Source organism: Pan paniscus, chromosome 16 (assembly GCF_029289425.2).
Source record: "Pan paniscus chromosome 16, NHGRI_mPanPan1-v2.0_pri, whole genome shotgun sequence".
NCBI classification, from domain to species: domain Eukaryota; kingdom Metazoa; phylum Chordata; class Mammalia; order Primates; family Hominidae; genus Pan; species Pan paniscus.
The window spans coordinates 47,872,506-47,891,295 of NC_073265.2; the positions used below are offsets into that span (position 1 = coordinate 47,872,506).

At 37.5% G+C, this 18,790-nt stretch overlaps 1 protein-coding gene across 1 annotated transcript in view; it reads right to left on the minus strand.

The window, feature by feature from the left end:
- Nucleotides 1–18,790, minus strand: part of ADAM10 (ADAM metallopeptidase domain 10) — a 153,984-nt gene that overhangs the window by 14,586 nt on the left and 120,608 nt on the right. Inside the window, exons 10-14 of the mRNA XM_003827893.5 lie at nt 17,341–17,524; nt 11,114–11,264; nt 1,787–1,970; nt 978–1,086; nt 276–496 (exon numbers count right to left, since the gene is read on the minus strand). Coding sequence (XP_003827941.1) covers nt 276–496; nt 978–1,086; nt 1,787–1,970; nt 11,114–11,264; nt 17,341–17,524 — 849 coding nt within the window. The remainder of the gene's footprint in view (nt 1–275; nt 497–977; nt 1,087–1,786; nt 1,971–11,113; nt 11,265–17,340; nt 17,525–18,790) is intronic.

Genomic DNA, 18,790 nt, shown 5'->3' on the forward strand with positions numbered 1-18,790 from the left:
CCAAAAGAAGTAACCCATCCAGGAGATGAACTAAGGAGCACGGTAAAACAGAATGACTCCCATCACCTACTAAGCAATCTATGAATGATACACATGATTCTGATCACTTCAGAAGGAAATAATGACCAGAAATATTAGAACTTTAAAAATCTTCACATAAAGTAATTCTAATATAAATAGTTAAGTTGTTTTCTCGTAACTTTGATGACTTCTGGCCAAGTAAAATTAAGATCAAACCACTTTAAGTTTTCTTTGTAAATAAAAAACATACTTACCACAATCCATTCAGCAATGTTTTCATAGAGCTCTGGACTAAAAATTGCTTTTTTAAGCCTAGCTAGAGGACCATCAGCATCTACTAATCTGCACCGCATGAAAACATCACAGTAACCTCTAAAATCGTTGCAAGGGGATCCAGGTTGCAGGGTGATGGTTCGACCACTGAAGTGCCTACTCCACTGCACAGACCCTGTACTGGCACAAGTTGATGGGTCCACTGGAAAAGAAATGCCAAATATAAGCTGAAGGTCAGATTCAAATATAAGTTGAAGATCAGATTTCCAGTTGTGCAAATATAAAGAGGGAAAAAAAACTGAAATCATTACCATAACATGTTATACAGACCTTCTCTAGTTAGGCTGGGTAACGCCATCAGTAATTCATATTAAATGTTACAATGTAAACAAGCAACCAGCAAGTCTTGACTCAGTGTCCACGATGACTTAAAGTCTAACAGTGTTTATGTAAATTACTGCTGTAAAGCTGGCAACGTTTTGTCTAGTTTATCATTTTTAAAACATTGTAGAGACCATAATAATAGAGACACAATGCTACGTTACATTTATAATCTCCTCAAGAGGACAGATTTAGCTGGAAATTATCTGGCCAAACTATAGGTCAAAGTTTTACACTTAAAATTTAGGAGAAAATAATAGTTTGAGGCAGATTTTATACTCTTGTGTTTTTAAAAGCCTTACTTTTCTTCATACAGCATACATGGCATAATTCTTTATCATCTTTGCCATCAGAACTGGCACACGTACATTCCTCTAAGCCATATTTCTCACAGATAGAACCTGCACATTGCTAGAAGAAAAATAAAAGACAAATTATTTAATCCCTATACAGTCAAACCTATTTTTTATAGTAACAGACAGGCAAGTATGAGCTTCCAATGTCAAAATATTTAAATGGAAATAAAAGTGAAAAACAAACAGAGATGAGTATCAGAACTGAATTACATAAATACATTTGAAAAAATTTGAAAAACAGTAAATCCAAGAAAGATAGTAAATCTTTTAAAGCAATGGCAACTTAAAAAAATGAAATAAGAGCAGAGCAAGAGATTAGATGAGGATCGATTTTATGTTGGTTATTACGGCTCTTCTATAAAGAAAGAAAAATTAAATTTTTTTCCTGTAGAGCAAAGTGATATTCAGCCACAAAAGCTTTGAAGGTTTGATATTCAGAGAAGATGACCAAAGAGTTCTTTTATTTAGGCTACTGAAATATTATTTTATAAAACTTAAATATTATAGACAAGTCACATGCCGAGTTGTACAACTATGTTTCTCTAGAGAATATCAACCACATGTACATGGAAAGATGAAAGACAAATCAGTAGCTCATTGAATGCCACATAATATATTCATGGTTTTGTGAGGGAATATTACTTAAACAGAGACCAAGATTAATTACTTTAACTATGTAGCTTTAAGCATCAATAATTCTTCCGAAAAACAAGTTTTCTAAAATTAAATTTTAAAACATACAGTTAAATGCTTACCCCATTAATGCACACTTGTGTATGCCTATTACAGTCTGTGAAGTTTGGTTTAGGGTCAGATGCTGGGCAGAGAGCTGTGAAGCCATTACATATTCCTTCCCTTGCACAGTCTGAATCATCCCGACACTTCTCAGACTTTGACTTGAATGCACACTGTGCTGTACAACAAGGACCTTGACTTGGACTAGAGGAAACATTAAGTGATTAAACAAAGTAAATCACTAGTTATTTCCTATATACTATTAGATATTAGATTAGATCCACATTATTAGACATAGTACCAATTTTTAAATCATAAGTCTCATCACTTAAATGATAAGTATGTTACTGGTATACAACTTCAAAAAACTGAAACTGCACACCGCCCTCCTGAGTAAACAGTGCACTGGTGGAGCCGTGTGTCCCAAAGAAACAGTGCCTGGGCCTACACGGAAAAGTCACACCCTGCAGGGTATGAGATAAAGCAGCACATTGCTCCTTCAGGTAATAATGCCTTGGCCAAGTTGAGGAGCTGTGCATTCCAGGGCTAAGCCAACACAGTAACTCACATCCCAGGGAAATATCAATGGCTGAACTGGGATACTATGCCTACAGGCCAAACAACTCTAGCACCCTGCCTCCCTGGAGCTAGACTAGCCCCCTAGAGTCTGAGCTGCTGAGACACCCTTCTCCCCACAGTAGTCACCACTGTGCTGTTCCCTGCCCCCTAGGGCCCAAATGACAGCTGTGCTTGAACATTCTGAGGTACTTGCTGTTGCTGCACCTGGTCTCACAGACTTTGGGATACCACCAAGCCCCACCATCCCAGGGTCTAGACTCACCACCACCTCCACCCCCGGTGACCCAACTCGTCACTGAGTCCTATTGGCTCAGGCTCCGAAATTACTGCCATGCAGTGTGCTCTGGGCTCAAATCTCCAGAGCACCTCTTCCCTGGACTCAAGCCAGGGCTATACCCTGCCCACAAAGTGTATAATCCCAGCTACGGACTGGCCCGCTGGGCCCAAGGTGCTAGGGAGTAACCCAGAGTCACAGATCCTGGTGCTATAGGCAACCTACATTCAATCTTGCCAGACAGTAAACACGCACTGCAAGACACAAGTACCGTAATAGGTTTGTGACATCCTGAGCCTAGAACTCCAGCCCCATAGTTACTTTACGCATCCGCAACTGGAAGCCAGCACCGCAGCAGGTGCTTGTAGGCCATGTCAGACCTGACACCAAGAGGGATCCCCTTGGCTAAGTCTCACCATTATGGGAAAAATGAGAATAGGAGGGCCCCAAAAGGCGTTGCCACTGAGGACATTAACAACCTACACCACCAGCATCCATTACCACAAACTTCTACAGCACAGACCACTGAGGTGCCTACAGTTATTGATGATGTTGAATACAGCTGAAGAAGCTGCATGGAGACTATACCACTGCACCTACCTGGAAAAAGAAGCACCACACGCTTCCCGGCCAGCACACTAAGACCTAGCTACAGGTGAGAGTATATCTCCATGAAAGTCACTCTAGAAAATTTAGATGAGATGACTGTTCCACCAGACAGGCACACAGACATGAACACAGGGACTCAAGAAACATGAAAAAACAAATATATATGACACCACCAAAGGAACATAATTAACTCTCTAGCAACAGGTCCCAAAGAAAAGGAAATCAATAAATTGCCTAAAAAGGAATTCAAAATAATGATTTCAGGGAAAAGACACAAGAAAATATACATAAAAAATTCAATGAAACTAGGAAAACAATTCATATGAATGAGAAATTCAAAAAAGTAATAAATATCATTAAAGAGAAACAAAAATCCTGTGGCTTAAGAATTCAGTGAATAAAATAAAAATATATAATAGACAGCTTCAACAGCAGACTTGATCAAGCAAAAGAAAATCTCTGAACTTCAAGACAGAATGTTTGAAATTACTCATTTAGAGGAAGGAAAAAAAGGGAAGAAAGTCTGTAAGACTTATGGGACACCACAAAGTGAATAAATTTTCATATTATAAGAGCTGCAGAAGGTTGGGTGCAGTAAGTCATGCCTGTAATGCCAGAACTTTGGGAGGCTGAGGTGGGAGGATCACTTGAGCCCAGGAGTTCAAGATCAACCTAGGCAATGTAGTGAGAGCCCATCTCTGCAACCAATCAATCAATCACTTAAAAGCTACAGAAGGAGAAGAGATTTAAAAAGGCACAGAAAACCTATGTTTTGGCTGGGTGCACTGGCTCACACCTGTAATCCCAACACTTTGGGAGGCCAAAGCAGGTGGATCACTTGTCAGGAGCTTGAAACCCCGTCTCTACTAAAAATACGAAAAAAACTAGCTGGGCATGGTGGCACGCACCTGTAATACCAGCTACTCAGGAGGTTGAGGCACAAGAATCGCTTGAACTTGGAAGGCAGAGGTTGCAGTGAGCTGAAACTGTACCACTGCACTCCAGCCTGAGTGATGAAGTAAGACTCTGTCTCAAAATAAAAAGAAAGGAAAAAAAAAGAAAACCTATTTATTAAAATAATAGCTGAAAATGGAGGTCTTCCTTGAGGATTTATAGTCAAATTGTCAAAAGTCAAGGACATAGAGAATTCTAAAAAAACAGCAAGAGAAAAGTATCAAGTCACATATAAGGGAGCATCTATTACACTAGCAGCAGATTTCTCAGCAGAAATTTCACAGGCATGGAGAGAATGGGATAATATGTTCAAAGTACTGAAAGAAAAAACAAATTGGCAGCCAAGAATCTATAAGACTTTATTTGTCCCTCATTTCTGAAGGATAGTTTACAAATTAGCAGCCAAGAGTCTATACCCAGCAAAACTAACCTTCAGAAATGAGGGACAAATAAAGTCTTTCCCACACAAGCAAAAATAGGAAATTCATCACCACTAGACTGACCCTACAAGAAATACTCAAGGGATTCCTGCACCTGGAAGCAAAAAAAACCAATAATCACCATTGTGAAAACACACAGAATTATAATGCTAACAACCTACACCACCAACACCGCCATTACCACAAAGCTGTACAATACAGGCCACTGTGATATACAAAAGAGAAAAAGAAGAGTCAAATGTTACCACTACAGAAAACTACCAAACCACGATGCTGAATGAGAGAAAAAAAGTAAGAAGAATATGCAAAAACAAAACAAAACAAAACAAAAACAGCCGGGTGCAGTGGCTCACGCCTGTAATCCCAGCACTTTGGGAGGCCAAGGCAGGCAGATCACAAGGTCAGGAGATCGAAACCATCCTGGCTAACACAGTGAAACCCCATCTCTACTAAAAACACAAAAAATTAGCCGGGTGTGGTGGCAGGCGCCTGTAGTCCCAGCTACTAGGGAGGCTGAGGCAGGAGAATGGCGTGAACCCAGGAGGCGGAGCTTGTGGTGAGCCAAGACTGCACCACTGCACTCGAGCCTGGGCCACAGAGCAAGAGCCCATCTCAAAAAAAAAAAAAAAAAAAAAAACCAGAAAATAATTATGAAAATGATAAGAGGAAGTCCTCACCTATTGATATCAATCATGAATATACACCAATTAAATCCCCCTACTTAAAAGACACAACCTGGCTGAATGGGCCTATTTTAATCTCTTCTCCCTCTGTAGCTTTTAAATTACTTATGTATTCATTTATTTGTAGAAATGGGATCTCACTATGTTGCCTAGGTTGGTCTTGAACTCCTGCTCAAGCAAAACTCCCGGCTTGGCCTCCCAAACACATGACACATCCACCTATATGCTGCTTACAAGAAAATCATTTTACCTCTAAAGACATAGACTAAAAGTAAAGGAACAGAAGAAGATATTTCACTCAACCAGAAACAAAGTAAGCAAGAGTAGCTATACCTGTATCAGATAAAACAGATTTTAAGTCAAAAACTGTGAAAAGAGGGCCAGACACAGTGGCTCATGCCTGTAATGCCAGCACTTTGGGAGGCCGAGGCGGGCAGATCACCTGAGGTCAGGAGTTCAAGACCAGCCTGACCAACATGGCGAAACCCCGTCTCTATTAAAAATACAAAAATTAGTTGGGCATGGTGGTACATGCCTGTAGTCCCAGCTACTCGGGAGGCTGAGGCAGGAGAATCGCCTGAACCCGGGAGGCGTAGGTTGCAGTGAGCCGAGATCATGCCACTGCATTCAAGCCTGGGTGACAGAGCAAGACCCTGTCTCCAAAAAAAAACTGTGAAAAGAGACAAAAAAGGTCACTATATAGTGATAAAATGTTCCACTCAGCAAAGGGATATAACAATTCGAAATCTATATGCACCGAACACCAGAGCACCCAGATACATAAAGCAAATACTATTAGATCTAAAGAGAGAGATCAACTCCAATAAAGTAACGGTTGGAGACTTCAACAGCCCATTCTCAGCACTGGACAGATGATCTAGACAGAAAATCAAGAAACACTGGATTAGAACTATACTTTAGACCAAATAGATCTAACAGACATTTACAGAACATTTCATTCAACAGCTGTGGCAGAATACACATTCTTTTCATTAGCACATGAAACATTCTCCAGGATAGACCACATATTAGGCTATAAAACAATTATCAACAGATGTTTAAAAACAGAGATCATATCAAGTATCTCTTCTGAACACAACAGAATGAAACTAGAGATCAATCACAAGGGGAACTTTAGAAACTGTACAAACACATAAAAATTAACCAACTTGCTTCTGAACAACCAATCAGTCAATGAAGAAATTAAAAATGAAGTTTAAAAGCTCTCTGAAACAACTGAAAATAGAAAAACACAACATACCAAATACTATGGGATACAGCTAAAGCAATATTAAGACGGAAGTTTATAGCAATAAATGTCTACATAGAAAAAGTAGAAAGATAAACAACCTAACAATGCACCTCAACGAATCAGGAAAAAGCAAGAACAAACCAAACCCCAAATTAGTAGAAGAAAAGAAATAATAAAGATCAGAGCAGAAGTAAACAAAATTGAGACTAAAAAAATACAAAGAATCAGGCCAGGCACGGTGGCTCATGTCTATAATCCCAGCACTTTTGGGAGGCCGAGGCGAACAGATCACAAGGTCAAGAGATTGAGACCATCCTGGCTAACACGGTGAAACCCCGTCTCTACTAAAAACACAAAAAAATTAGCCAGGCGTGGTGGCAGGTACCTGTAGTCCCAGCTACTCGGGAGGCTGAGGCAGGAGAATGGCGTGAATCCAGGAGGCGGAGCTTGCAGTGAGCCGAGATTGCACCACTGCACTCCAGCCTGGGGAACAAAGCGAGACTCCGTCTCAAAAAATAAATAAATAAATAAATAAATAAATAAAAATATATCAACAAAATGAACAGTTGGTTTCTTGGAAAGATAAAATCATCAATCCATTAACTAGACAAGGAAAAAATATCCAAATAAAATCAGAAACAAAAAAGGAGACGTTATAACTGATACCACAAAAATACAAAGAATCATTAGAGACCATTACAATAAACTACATGCCAATAAATGGGAAAACCGAATGATAATTAATAAATCCCTGGACACATATAACTTACCAAGATTGAAATAAGAATAGAAAACCTGGACAGATCAATCACAAGTAACAAGATTGAATCAGTAATAAAAAAAAAAGTTTTCCAACAATATTTCCTGATCACCAGGTAAAATAAGTAAGAAAAAAAGAACTAGAACAAGAAAAGAATGTCCACTCTCACCACTATTATCAATATAGTAATGGAAGTCTGAGCCAGAGCAATTAGGCAAGAGAAGAAAATAAAGGACATCCAAACTGGAAAGGAGGAAGCCAAACTGTTCCTGTTTGTAGACAGCATAATCTTATATATATAGACAACCCTTAAAGCTCCACTGAAAACTCTTAGAATTGATAAATGAATTCAGAATAGTTGCAGGATACAAAATTAACATTAAAAAACCAGTTGTGTTTCTATACACAAGAAAATAGCAGAAAAAGAAATCAATCTCATTTATAATAGCTGCAAAAAAAGAGTAAGTTTAATAAATGCAAGGAGGTGAGTTTATTAAATTTCTAGAAGGAAAACTATAAAACACTGATGAAAGAAACTGAACAAGTCAAAAAAAAAAAAAAACACATTTCATGTTCATGGACTGGAAGAATTAATACTGTGAAAATGGCCATACTACCAAAAGCAATCTACAGATTCAATGTAATGCCTATCCAAATACCAATGACATTCTTCACAGATAAAGAGAAAACAATCCTATAAGTCATATGAAACCACAGAAGCCAATAGCCAAAAGAATAAAGCTGGAGGCATCACACCACCTAATTTCAAAATATACTACAAAGCTATAGCAACTAAAACAGCATGATACTGACATAAAAACAGACACATTAACCAATGAAACAGAACAGAGAATTCAGAAATAAATCTATATATTTACAGCCAATGGATTTTCGACAAAGGTGATTTTTGAACATTCAGTGGGGAAAGGACAGTCTCTTCAATAAGTGGTGATGGGAAAACTGGATATCTATATGCAGAAAAATGAAACTAGACCCCTATGTCTCACCACATACATAAACCAAATCAAAATGTGATGGAAATTTAAGACCTGAAACTATGAAACTACTAAAAGAAAACATTGGGAAAAGATATCAGGACATTGATCTGAGCCAAGATTTTTGAGTAAGACCTCAATACTGCAGACAACAAAAGCGAAAATAGGCAAACAGGGTTACACACACTAAAAAGCTTCTGCACAGAAAAGGAAACAATCAACAGAGTGAAGAGACGATCTGCTGAATGGGAGAAAACATTTTCAAATTATTCATCTGACTAGGGACTGATAGAATGTACAAGGAACTCAACTCAACAGCAAAAAACTAAATAATCTCATTAAAAAGTAGACAAATGACCTAAATAAACATTTTTCAAAAGAAGACATATAAATTGCTAACAAGTATATGAAAAAATGTTCAATATCACTAATCATCAGGGAAACACAAATCAAAGCCACAGTGAGATATACCCAGTAAAAATGACCATTATCAAAATGATCAAAAAAATAAATAAATAAAGATGCTGGCAAGGATGCAGAGATCAGGAACCATTAGTTTACGGCTGGTGGGAATATAAATTAGTATAGCCACTGTGTAAACTGGTATAGAAGTTCTCTAAAAACTAAAAATAGATCTACTATATGATCCAGCTGGGTATACATCCAAAGAAAAGGAAGTCAGTATATAAAAGGGATACCTACAGCCCCGTTTACTGTATCACTACGCACAATAGCCAAGATACAGAATTAGTCTAAGTGTCCACCAAGAGACAAATGGATAAAGAAAAGGTGGTATATATTTGGTCACAAAGAAGAGCAAAATACTGTCATGTGCAATAACATGAACGGAAATAGAAGTCATCATGTTAAATAAAATAAGCCAGACATAGAAAGACAAACAACACATGTTGTTACTCATATGTGAGAGCAAAGTAAGTTGATCTCATAGAGGTTAGAGAGTAGAATGGTGTTACAAGAGGATGAGAAGGGTAGTGGAGAGGTGGATAAAGAGAGATTGGTTAATGGGTACAAACACATAGAAGGAATGAGCTCTAGTGTTTGATAGCACAGTAAAGTTACTACAATTAGCAATAACTAATTGTAAATTTCAAAATAGAAGATTTAAAATGTTCCCAAGACAAAGAAATGATAAATATCTGAGGAGATAAATATCCTTATTACCTTGATTTGATCATTATATATTGTATGCATGTATCAAAATATCACATATACCTCATAAATATGTACAACCATTATCAATTAAAAATGGAATAGGGGCCAGGTGCAGTGGCTCACACCTGTAATCCCAGCAGTTTGGGAGGCCAAGGCGGGAGGATCACGAGGTCAGGAGATCGAGACCACCTTGGCTAACAAGGTGAAACCCCATCTCTACTAAAAATACAAAAAATTAGCCGGGCGTGGTGGCGGGTGCCTGTAGTCCCAGCTACTTGGGAGGCTGAGACAAGAGAATGGCGTGAACCCGGGAGGCGGAGCTTGTAGTCAGCAGAGATCGCGCCACTGCACCCTAGCCTGGGCGACAGAGCAAGACTCCATCTCAAAAAAAAAAAAATTTAAAAAAAGGAATAGGAAGCTACTAAGCCAAACAGTCAAGAAAAGTGTTCGTCTTTTTTTTCAATAGTCAAAGCATACTACATTCCACATTCTTGCCCTGTTTACCTTTAGGAAAAGGCTACAATGGAAAATGGATTTAATATTAGGCAATTTATCAGTATTTTTTCAGTTACATCACACATTAGTTAATTTATCACTTTCTCTCCCATTTTCATACTAAAATCAAACTAGGATATACAGACCAGCCGTTTAAAACATATTGAACTGGCCGGGTGCAGTGGCTCATGCCTGTAATCCTAGCACTTCGGGAGGCGAAGGTGGGCAAATCACTTGAGATCAGGAGTCCAAGACCAACTTGGCCAACATAGTGAAACCCCAACTCTACTAAAAATACAAAAAACTAGCCAGGCATGGAGGCACACACCTGTAGTCCCAGCTATTCAGGAGGCTGAGGCAGGATAATTGCTTGAACCTGGGAGGCAGAGGTTGCAGTGAGCTGAAATCATGCCACTGCACTCCAGCCTGAGCGACAGGTTTTTCTGAGACTCCATCTCAAAAAAAAAAAAAAAGTATTGTGCAAACAATTGCTTACACTGCTACCAAAGTAAATTTGACAAGTGAAATAGTTATATCTCGCCAAGTTAGAAAAGTAAATGGATTCCACATTAACTAAATATTTAAAGTTAAGATTTTAAAAATACGGAAGATAGTTACATTTTCACAATAAGTAACTAAAGAATATGTATTTTTTAGGATTCTTTTTAGTATGTCCTTTGAGTATGTCCTTTTGTTAACATTTACCACACAAATTACTATTAAAAGTAGTCCAAACAAGCCTGGGCAAATGGCGTAACTCTGTCTCTAAAAAAAAAATACAAAAATTAGCTGGGTGTGGTAGCACATGCCTATAGTCCCAGCTACTCAGGGGGCTGAGGTGGGAGGATCAATTGAGCCCGGGACGTGGAAGTTGCAGTGAGCAGAGATCATGCCACTGCACTCCAGCCTGGGCAACAGAGCGAGACCCTGTCTCAAAAAAAAAAAAAAAAAAAGTAGTTCAATCTGCCAATAACAGAGCAGTAACCAACACTACTTCAGAAAAAGAAAACAAACAACAGATAAAAGCAAAGTTTCAAAACCATATGCATCTCTTAATCTCAGTTTTAAATTTGTCATAACTGCATTGAGGTAACTTTACAAGAATGTTAACATCACTGAAATTAGCAAGGTACCTGCACTGTTTCCCAGGTTTCAGTTTGCATTTTCTTCCCTCTGGTTGATTTGCATCGAAGCAGCATTCATCTTTACACTGGTCACTATAGCCACAATCACATTCTTCACCTTGTTCTACCATTCCATTTCCACAAATAGGTTGGCCAGATTCTGAGGAAAATAAACAAGACAAAGTAAGCATTGCGTGCACACATTAATTTTATTTAAAATTCACAAATTCTTTAGATCATCATAACAAAGGGATAAAGGAAAACTTTGATGAATAAGTAGAACAAACTAGGAATCTGGAAATTACGAGACCTAATTCTAAGGGGGGTCTGCTACTAACTAGCAATGCAATCTTGGGCAAGTCACTTGCCTTTTGGGGTCTTCAGTTTCTCAATCTGTACAGTGAGAGGATTTGACAGAGGGTCCCTTCTAGAAGCTGTAACTTGCAACTTAGGCCATGCTACATTGAGCTTTATTGACTGTTCTATTTATATCACACAAATACAAACCAAGTTAGTGCTTCACTAACCAGGAAAAAAAAAATTAAGCCTTTTATTGCAACAGAAAATTTCAAACACACCTAAAAGTAGTAAAAGAATATGTACAATGAATTCCCATGTACCAATCACTCATCTTTAACAACTATCAACAACAATATGCTGTTCTTGTCTCATTTACTCCCACAATTTTTTTCTGGAGTATTTTAAAACAACCCCACCTAACATATTATTGTCCCTGTAAATACTTCAGAATGTATCACTACGACATAAAGTTTTTTTCTTATTTAAACCTAACCATAATAACCACGATCATATCTAACAAAATTAATAGCATGCTTAATAACATCTAACAGCCAAGCCGTGTTCAATTTTCCTCAAATGTCTCTTTACAATTTGTTGCTGTGAATCAAGTTTCAAACCCAAGGTTCCCCTAACCCCAACTCCTCCCCTCATGGTTGCTTTTTGACAGGTCTCTTATGTTCTTTTAACGTATAATAGATTTCTCCATTTTTATTTATTTTTACACCATTGATCTGTTAAAGAAGTTGGGTGATTTTGTCTATGAAATGTCCCACATTCTATTTAGCTGACTGTAATACAATCAGTGGGTAATTTTTTTTATGTACATTAGTTTTGCTGCTGAACTAAACCAAGCTCCTTAAGGGAACAAACATGTATTATTTATACCTTCTGTATTCTCACAGACCTTAATGGTATTGAGCCAGATCTTGGTTGATTAAGATTAGACAGTCTCATCTAAGCATAGTGAATAATTTTAGAAAATTTCTTCAGCAGTCTTCTAAAGTTCTTTGATTTTTGTCAATGGAATTTAAAATTGGAATAGAAATGCTCCTCTTTGTAAGATCATAAAATCAAAGAGCTTTAGCAACTGCAGAGAATGATAAAAATCAAATGCCTTAAATGTTCTAGGAAATAAAACTAACTTCCAAGGAGTCTGTAACTTGCTAGGGACCATATATCCCAGTACAGGCAAAACATAGACTATATCTAGGGTTTTCTAGGTCGACGATCTGGTGCTCTTTTCTTTCTACTACACCAAATCGACATGGAAAACAGTCATTGTACAGGCTTTAAGTTGCGAATTGAATAAGTAGAAGGGAACACATACATCTCAACACAGGAACCCATACATCTCAACACAGGAAACCCACATGAGGCCTATCTAAATCAAAAATGTTCTAGAAAGACTGGCTTTATATTCAGATAATTATTTCTTTATGGTAAATTATCTTCCTTTATTTATATGTGCAATATAAAACAGAAGCTTGGCACAAACATATGCACTCACATCAGCCCAGAAGAAAGGATCTGGGACAAAGCCACTTGGCAACAGGACGGGGAACCCAGACCCTCAGGGCACATAGGAGCCTAGCTGAACCCTGATTTCAGGGCCCCCAGGGATGTTGCTGTGGAGGCACCTGCTCTCCAGAGCCAGACTGGCCTAGGTGAAAGCAGAAAGTTCATTCTTAACCACATCGACTGTTTTTTAAAATCTTGGAGGTCATTGAAGCTTCATCCCTGTTTCACTTTAAACCATCTCTTTCGTTCTCAAAAACCAGAAGCATGCACTATTTATAATAGCAAACACATGGAATCAACCCAAGTGCCCATCAATGATAGACTGGATAAATAAAATGTGATACATATACACCATGGAATACTACACAGCCATAAAAAGGAATGAGATCATGTCCTTTGCAGGGACATGGATGAAGCTAGAAGCCATCATACCCAGAAAACTAACACAGGAACAGAAAACCAAACACCACACGTTCTCACTCATAAGTGGGAGTTGAACAATGAGAGCACATGCACACAGTGAGGGGAACAACACACACCAGGGCCAGTCCAGGGGTAGAGGGTGAGGGGAGGGAGCGCATTAGGACAAACAGCTAATGCATGTGGGGCTTAAAACCTAGATGATGGGTTGATAGGTGCAGTAAACCACCATGGCACACGTACACCTATGAAATGAGCCTACACATTCTGCACTTGTATCCCGGAACTTAAAGTGAAATTTAAAAAAAAAAAAAAAAAAAAAGGGCCAGGCGAGGTGGCTCACGCCTGTAATGCCAGCACTTTGGGAGGCCGAGGCAGGTGGATAACAAGGTCAAGAGATCGAGACCACCCTGGCCAACATGGTAAAACCCCGTCTCTCCTAAAAATACAAAAAAACCAGCTAGGCGTGGTGGCGCACTCCTGCAGCCCCAGCTACTTGGGAGGCTGAGGCAGGAGAATCGCTTGAACCTGGGAGGGAGAGGTTGCAGTGAGCCGAGATCATGCCACCGCACTCCAGCCTGGTGACAGAGCGAGACTCTGTCTCAAAAAAAAAGCAAAAACAAAAACAAAAAAAACTAGAAGCATGCATCTGCACATATATACTAGGTGAATAATGATTTTTACAAGTCTAGTAATAATTTTATAATTCACATGACACGTAATTTATAAGAAAACAAATAATGAAGTCAGAAAATGTTAGATACATTATTTACTACATATTAATTTTATTTCATATAAAATTAGTACTTCAAGTTAGTTATTTGCTAACAGTTTAAACAACAGTGAGGTACTGTTTGTTTGTTTGTTTGTCTGAGACAGAGTCTCGCTCTGTTGCCCAGGTTAAAGTGCAGTGGCACGATCTTGGCTCACTGCAACCTCCAACTCCTGGGTTCAAGCAATTTCTTGTGCCTCAGCCTCCCAAGTAGCTGGGACTACAGGCGCACGCCACCATGCCTCACTGATTTTTTAATTTTTTGTAGAGACAGGGTTTCCCTACATTGGCCAGGCTGGTTTCGAACTCCTGGCCTCAAGCAATCTCCCTGTCTTGGCCTCCCAAAGTGCTGCGATTACAGGCATGAGCCACCCTGTCTGGCCTAAAAATACTGTTTAAATGCAAAAATTAAAATAGGTACACATTTTGTTATAATTTAAGAAAAAATTTTCTTTCCTGTTAATACCTACAAAGCAATATGTACATTTTTAAAAGTCAACTTATTTCAGAAGGTTTACTGTGAAAACCCAGTTTACAAATGAAGAATCTTAATGTATCTGTACATTAAGAAGCATTAGAAAAACAATCACTGACAATAACAATAACAAAAATGATAACATCAATGTAATTTCAATCTGCCCTTTTAAAAGAAAAAGATAATGCCAATCAATACAATAAAAAACTGATTAACTGGTCCTCATCAAAATGTTAAACTTTTGCTACAAGAAAGAACTGTGAAAAGGGCGAAAAGACAAGCTACAGACAGGGAGAAAATATTTGCAAACCAGTATCTAGGACTAGTATCTAGACTATATAAAGAATTCTCAATACTCCAAAGAAAAGAAAAAAGTCCCACTAATGATCACTAAAATGACCAAAAAACATGGACAGACATTTCATCAAAGATGATTTATAAATGGCCAATAAGTACATGAAAAGATGTTCAGCATCATTAGCCACCAGAGAAATGCAAATTAAAACCATGAGATATCACAGCACGCCCATCAGAACAACTAAAATAAAAAACTGTGAAAACTCCAAATGGTTGTGAAGATGCAGAGAAACTGGATCATTTGTGCAGTGCTGGTGAGAACATAAAATAGTATGGCCACCCTGGAAAAGAGTTTGGCAGTTTTGTACAAAGCAAAACAAGCAATTGCTATACGGTCCATCAACTGGATTTGGGAGCATTTATCTCAAAGTAAAAACTTATATGTTTATACAAAAAACCTGTACATGAATGTTTACAGCTGATTTATTCATAATAGCCAAACACTGGAAACAGCCCAGATGTCTTTCAAATGGATGGTTAAACAAATTGCACTACATACATACCATGGAATACTACTCAGAAATAAAAAAGAACGAACTATTGATAAAGGCAATAATTTAGATGAATCCCCAGGGAATTATGTTGAGTGAAAAAAGGCAATTCCAAAAGGTTGTATGCTGTCTGATTTTATTTATATAACTTTTTTAGAAGTGACAAAATTTTACATATGGAGAACAGGGTAGCAGGGGGTAGGAAGGAACAACAGAAGGGAGGTAAGCATGGTTATAAAACAATGAGGGATCCTTGTAATGACAGACCTGTTCTGATTCTTGATTGTGATGGTGGATACATAAATCTACGTATGTAATAAAATTGTATAGAACTAAATACATACAAAGAGAAATGAGAACAAAAAAACTAGGGAAATTGGAATAGTATCTATGGATTTTCTCAATATCAACATCCTGGTCATGATATTGTACTACAGTCTTGCAAGGCATTACCATTGGAGGGAACTGAGTGAAGGGTACAGGGAATCTATTACTTCTTATGAACTGTATGTGAATCTATAATTATCTCAATAAAATTTCAATTAAAAACAAAATCCCATGCTTATCTGGAAATCTTCCTCAATTCTTTCTCCTTTGCTGTCACGTGTTTAACCCCTCTTTAAGTGCTCTTAATGTACAAAGATGAATAGGCCTCAGTGTTTCCCCTAAAGAAACCTATGGTCTTGTGAAATAGGACAAGGACACACACACAAAAAAACCCTAATACAAAGTAAATATTTAGAGTATGTTCAATGCTGCAAGAAAGACATAACAGATGACTGGAAGAACAAAATCTGGTCTATACATACAATGGAGTATTATTCAGCCATGAAAAGGAATGGAACTCTGATACATGCTACAACACAGATAAACCTTGAAAATATTATGCTAAGTGAAATAAGCCAGGCACGAAAGAACAAATATTGTATGTCCCCACTTACATGAGATACCCAGAATAGGCCAATTCATAAAGACAGAAAGTGGATTAGAGGTTACCAGGGGCTGAGGGGAAGACAGAGCATTACTGCTTAATGGTTATAGAATTTCCATTGGGATGATGAAAAAGTTTGCAAATGAAGAGTGAATTTAATTGATTACATTCACATTCAACATTGTACCTATAATTAATGTCACAGAACTGTACATTTAAAATCAGTTTAAAATGGCACATTTTATGCTATATATATTTTACTAAAATAAGAAATAATTTCATAGTAACTTTATTCACATAAGCCCAAATCCAAGGTATTCATGATAGGAGAGTAGATGTACAAACTAGGACATATTCATACAATGTAATAGTACTCAGCAATAAAAAGGAGTATAATACTAAAGATGAATCTCAAAGCTGTATACTGAGTTAAACAGCCTTCCACAGAAGGGTATAAACTGTATACTTTCACTTATATGAAGACAAAGCCAATGTATAGTGAAATAAATCAGATAGTGGTTGCCTCTGAGGGTGTGCTGGGACAGAGCCTGATTGGGAAGGGTGATAAAAGAAAGTTCTGGGGTGACAGAAATGTCCTGTATCTTGATAGGTAGTTTACAAAGGTAAATGCATCTGTCAAAACTCATCAAATGATGCACTTAAAATTTGTGCATTTCACTTATGCAGAAAACAGAAAAAGAACTATAAACAATATTGAACTCTAGTTAATGATTTGCAGACTAAAATGTTTAGGTGTGAAGTATACTGATGGCTGCAACTTACTTTAAATTGCAATAAAACATGAATTGAGAGATGGCAAGATTAAGAAATAACGAGATAAAGGAAATACAGCAAAGTGTTAGCAATAGTAAAATGCAGGTGGTGGGTATGTCAGTAATCACTATAGAATTCTTTCAAGTTGTCTGAATGTTTGAAAATGTTCATAACAAAACGTTAGGAAAATATACATACCAACAAAACAGTTGTTTCTCTTCTTCTCAAGAACTTGGCTTATATTTCTAATACTACAGAGTGAGAATTTATTGTTGTTAAGTTTGTCCCCAGATGTTGCTCTTGCATACATGATGTAATTGCCATTTTCTTTTTGACCCAAATTCTTAGATTCTCCTGGTGTGCACTCTGTTCCAGAATCATGCTGTCAAAAAGAATATAAAGTTACATAAACAGGAAGTAAAATAAGGTTTTCAGGTCAACTGATTAAACGTAACGTTCTCATCAGGAAAACAATGGAAGCTTGTGGACTCTCCTTTAAAAAGGATCTTACAATTGTTTTACAAACCTTGAGTAGGAAAAGAATTTGCTCTTTTAGGGGTCACTGTCTTAGAAAAGAAGGAAAATCAGTGGAGGTCTAGCCATAACAATTTATAGCTTTGTAAGCAGGGACTAGAATTGAGGACAGTCATAAAAGTCTATTAAAAATAAGGTCACCTACTTTTAAAACTAGTAACAGTAAAATAAACTGCTTTAAAACTACTAAATAGTCTCTAACATATATGTTAAATTACATGTTAATGAATAGTTCAGAGAAGACAGAGGTGGGGAAAGACAAAAGAATCAAGAGACTGACATGGGGCTAAATACACACAGAACAGGAATCTAAGACAGCTAACTTAATAGCCAATATATAAGAAAGGTAAGTAAAAATGCTGACTAGGAACAGAAACACAATGATATATTTTTAAATGAAAAATGGTAAAAGCCTAGAGATAAAACCAAAATACTGCTTTGCCAAATAAACAGAGTTCTGTGTACATGTAACATATAAATGCACACAAGTGGTGTTCGGTTTTGATAAATTTTATTGAAGAGTCAGATACATACAGCATAGCTCCCTGAATTTTCTCAAAGTAATGCTTATGAGATCAAGCAACAGAACACTACTACCAGATCCCAGCAGCCCCTACCATCCTGGGGATATGCACTCAAACAACCCTCACAATGCCCCTCAAACAATTCAGAACACATCAGAAGGGGCAAAAAACACTGGACACTAGAGTAATTGTGCTATTTAATTAAAATCTTGTTTTAAATACCCAACAACCCCACTCTCAAGAAAGAAAAAGACTGCCCAAGGACGTTCTGCTTTTCCTAGAGCCCAACTAAGTTACTTTCATTTTCTATTCCCTCTTCTGAGGCAACTGTTAAATTAAAAAATGTGTCCTCTACTATCACCTTTATTCTTCCTGATACCTCTTGCCTTTCTTCTGAATCTAGATTCAGCATTTAGCAACTCTATACTATTCACCAATATTATCTTGCTTTATGTTTTCAACCTATAAAATTCAATTCAGTTTCTGAAAAAGGTGTAGCACTAGAATTATTCTCAGCATTAGTTTTAGAAAGGAAAGAAAAAAATCCCAATTCTGTATAACTCTTGATGTCATCACAGAATATCTTGCCA